The sequence below is a fragment of the Nerophis ophidion genome, linkage group LG28, assembly GCF_033978795.1.
Source record: "Nerophis ophidion isolate RoL-2023_Sa linkage group LG28, RoL_Noph_v1.0, whole genome shotgun sequence".
Classification (NCBI taxonomy): Eukaryota; Metazoa; Chordata; class Actinopteri; order Syngnathiformes; family Syngnathidae; genus Nerophis; species Nerophis ophidion.
The window spans coordinates 26,783,975-26,786,902 of NC_084638.1; the positions used below are offsets into that span (position 1 = coordinate 26,783,975).

Sequence of the window (2,928 nt, forward strand, 5' to 3'; positions counted from 1 at the left end):
ATTCCAGGAAGCAATATTTTTTATTGTAAAAAAAACAATATATTTTTTTATTCCAGAAACAAGATTTATTGTTCTAGAAATCAACTTTTTTTTTATTCCAAAAAGCAAGATTTATTATTCTAAAAAAACAATACATTTTTCTGTTCCAGAAAATAAGATTTATTGTTTTAGAAATTATGTTATTTTTAATACCAGAAATTAAGATTTATAATTTTAGAAATCAACTTTTTTTCATTCCAGAAAGCAATATTTATTGTAAAAAAATATATATATTTTTTTGTATTCAAGAAAAAAATATTTATTGTAAAAAAAATATATATATATTTTTTTGTATTCAAGAAGAAAATATTTATTGTTCCACAAATTATGTTTTTTTAATTCCAGAAAGAAATATTTATTATTGTAAAAAAAACAATATATTTTTTTCATTCCAGAAAAGAATATTTATTATTCTAGAAATCAACTTTTTTTAAATCCGGAAAGGAAGATTTTTTTTTTACTCCAATGAGAAATATTTACTGTGATGTATTGTTCTAAAATAATTGTTTTTTATTCCAGAAAGCAATATTTATTATTATTAAAAGAAACCATGTATTTTTTTATTCCATAAAACAATATTTATAATTGTGGAAATAAATGTTTTTTCCATTTCAGAAAGCAATATTCTTTTTTATTCCAGAAAACAAGATTTATTATTCTTGAAAGGAAGATTATTACAGAGAGCAGTATTTTTTTATTCAAGTAAGCAATAATTTTATTCCACACATTTTTTTTTATGATTATTTATAATTCTAAAAACATTATTTGACTCCAGAAAAAAATATTTATGATTTTGGAAAGCAGATAATTTTTAAATCAAGATATATTATTCTCAAAATCATTGTGGTTTTTTCCAGAAAGGAAATGCGTATATATTATTCTAGAAATTTTTTTATTTATTTTTTTATTCCAGAAAGTGATTCTGGAGAACAAGCTTTATTTTTATTCAAGAATGATTTCTTTTTCCAGAGAGCGATATTTTTTAATTTACAAAGTAAAAAAACATACTTTTATTCCAGAAAGTTATTTTTATGAAGTAAGATTTGTTCTTCAGGAATGCCAGATTTATTATTCCAGAAAACTTTCTTTTTTGTTTTTATTCCAGAAAGCAAGATTTATATTTCTTGAAAGCATTATTTTTGATTCCAGAATGTTATCCCGGAAAACAAACATTACTATTCAAGAATGTCAGAATTATTTTTCCAGAGAACAATATTTTTAGTATGGAAAGTTAAAAAAAAAAGTTTATAATTCCAGAAAGCAACATTTTTTGCTGGAGAAAGCCATATTCATCATTGTAAAAAGTAACATTTATCATTGTAAACAGTAATGTAAAAATCAATATGTTTAATTTGAAAAAGCAATATTTCTATTTATTATTCCAGAAAGCAAGGTTTGTGTCATTTTAACCCGCTGTTGCGTCTGAGCTGCACGTGTCCTGCCGTGTCTGCACCCCGGGGTCACGCCAAGAGTGTCAGACCACATGTTGGTGTGACTTAGTTGCCTTCATTGTGATGATGTGCCACAGAGTCTTGACGTGGACCGAGGAGCGAGGACCGGGCCTCCCGAGAGCCAAGAAGATCCACTTTGACTTTGAAGGGGGCTCGCTGACTCAGATCCCCCCGGCCGCCAAAGGAGGAGCGGGTCTCTTCATGCAGGACCTGCTCCACTTCTCCTCCAAGCTCACGGGCCAGGTGAGTCCAGGTGAGCTCCACGCAGAGAAGACTCGCATCCTGCACTGCTTGGTGCTGGCGGAGAGAATACAACACCTGTGCCAGGGATCTTCTCCTAATCCCGATCCACTTGGGGAACCACCACACTAGTCCTGCCCTCCGCCTCATAGTACATTACATGCAGTACACTACAAGGAACATTATATATATATCTATATATAGATATATATATATATATATGTATGTATGTATATATGTATATCCAGCTAGCATTGACAGTATGTGCTGTAATAAAGTAGTGTCTAATAATCCAACATTGTATTTTGTTTGTGTCGTTGGAGACGCTTTAGAATTGTTATCTAGACCATGGTCACATGGTCACATGGTGCAGTCTGGCTGTGGTCACTGATGATAGCACCACCACACCCAACCTGTTTGATAAGATGCCTTTTTATTTGGTGACACTCCCTAAAGTAGAAGATGCCTTTTCATTTTGTTACACTCCCTAAAGTAGAAGATGCCTTTTCATTTTGTTACACTCCCTAAAGTAGAAGATGCCTTTTCATTTTGTTACACTCCCTAAAGTAGAAGATGCCGTTTCATTTTGTTACACTCCCTAAAGTAGAAGATGCCTTTCTATTTTGTGACACTCCCTAAAGTAGATTACTTTTCATTTTGTGACACTCCCTAAAGTAGAAGATGCCTTTTCATTTTGTGACACTCCCTAAAGTAGAAGATGCCTTTTCATTTTGTTACACTCCCTAAAGTGGAAGATGCCTTTTCATTTTGTGACACTCCCTAAAGTAGAAGATGCCTTTTCATTTTGTTACACTCCCTAAAGTAGAAGATGCCTTTCTATTTTGTTACGCTCCCTAAAGTAGATTACTTTTCATTTTGTGACACTCCCTAAAGTAGAAGATGCCTTTTCATTTTGTGACACTCCCTAAAGTAGAAGATGCCTTTTCATTTTGTTACACTCCCTAAAGTGGAAGATGCCTTTTCATTTTGTGACACTCCCTAAAGTAGAAGATGCCTTTTCATTTTGTTACACTCCCTAAAGTAGAAGATGCCTTTCTATTTTGTTACGCTCCCTAAAGTAGATTACTTTTCATTTTGTTACACTCCCTAAAGTAGAAGATGCCTTTTCATTTTGTGACACTCCCTAAAGTACAAGATGCCTTTTCATTTTGTGACACTCCCTAAAGTACAAGATGCC

At 32.0% G+C, this 2,928-nt stretch overlaps 1 protein-coding gene across 1 annotated transcript in view; it reads left to right on the forward strand.

Annotated features, from left to right (window-relative positions):
• Positions 1-2,026, forward strand: part of blvra (biliverdin reductase A) — a 10,452-nt gene extending 8,426 nt beyond the window's left edge. The window contains exon 7 of the mRNA XM_061890367.1: positions 1,568-2,026. Coding sequence (XP_061746351.1) covers positions 1,568-1,862 — 295 coding nt within the window. The 3' untranslated portion in view covers positions 1,863-2,026. The remainder of the gene's footprint in view (positions 1-1,567) is intronic.
• The last annotated feature ends 902 nt before the right edge of the window (positions 2,027-2,928 follow it).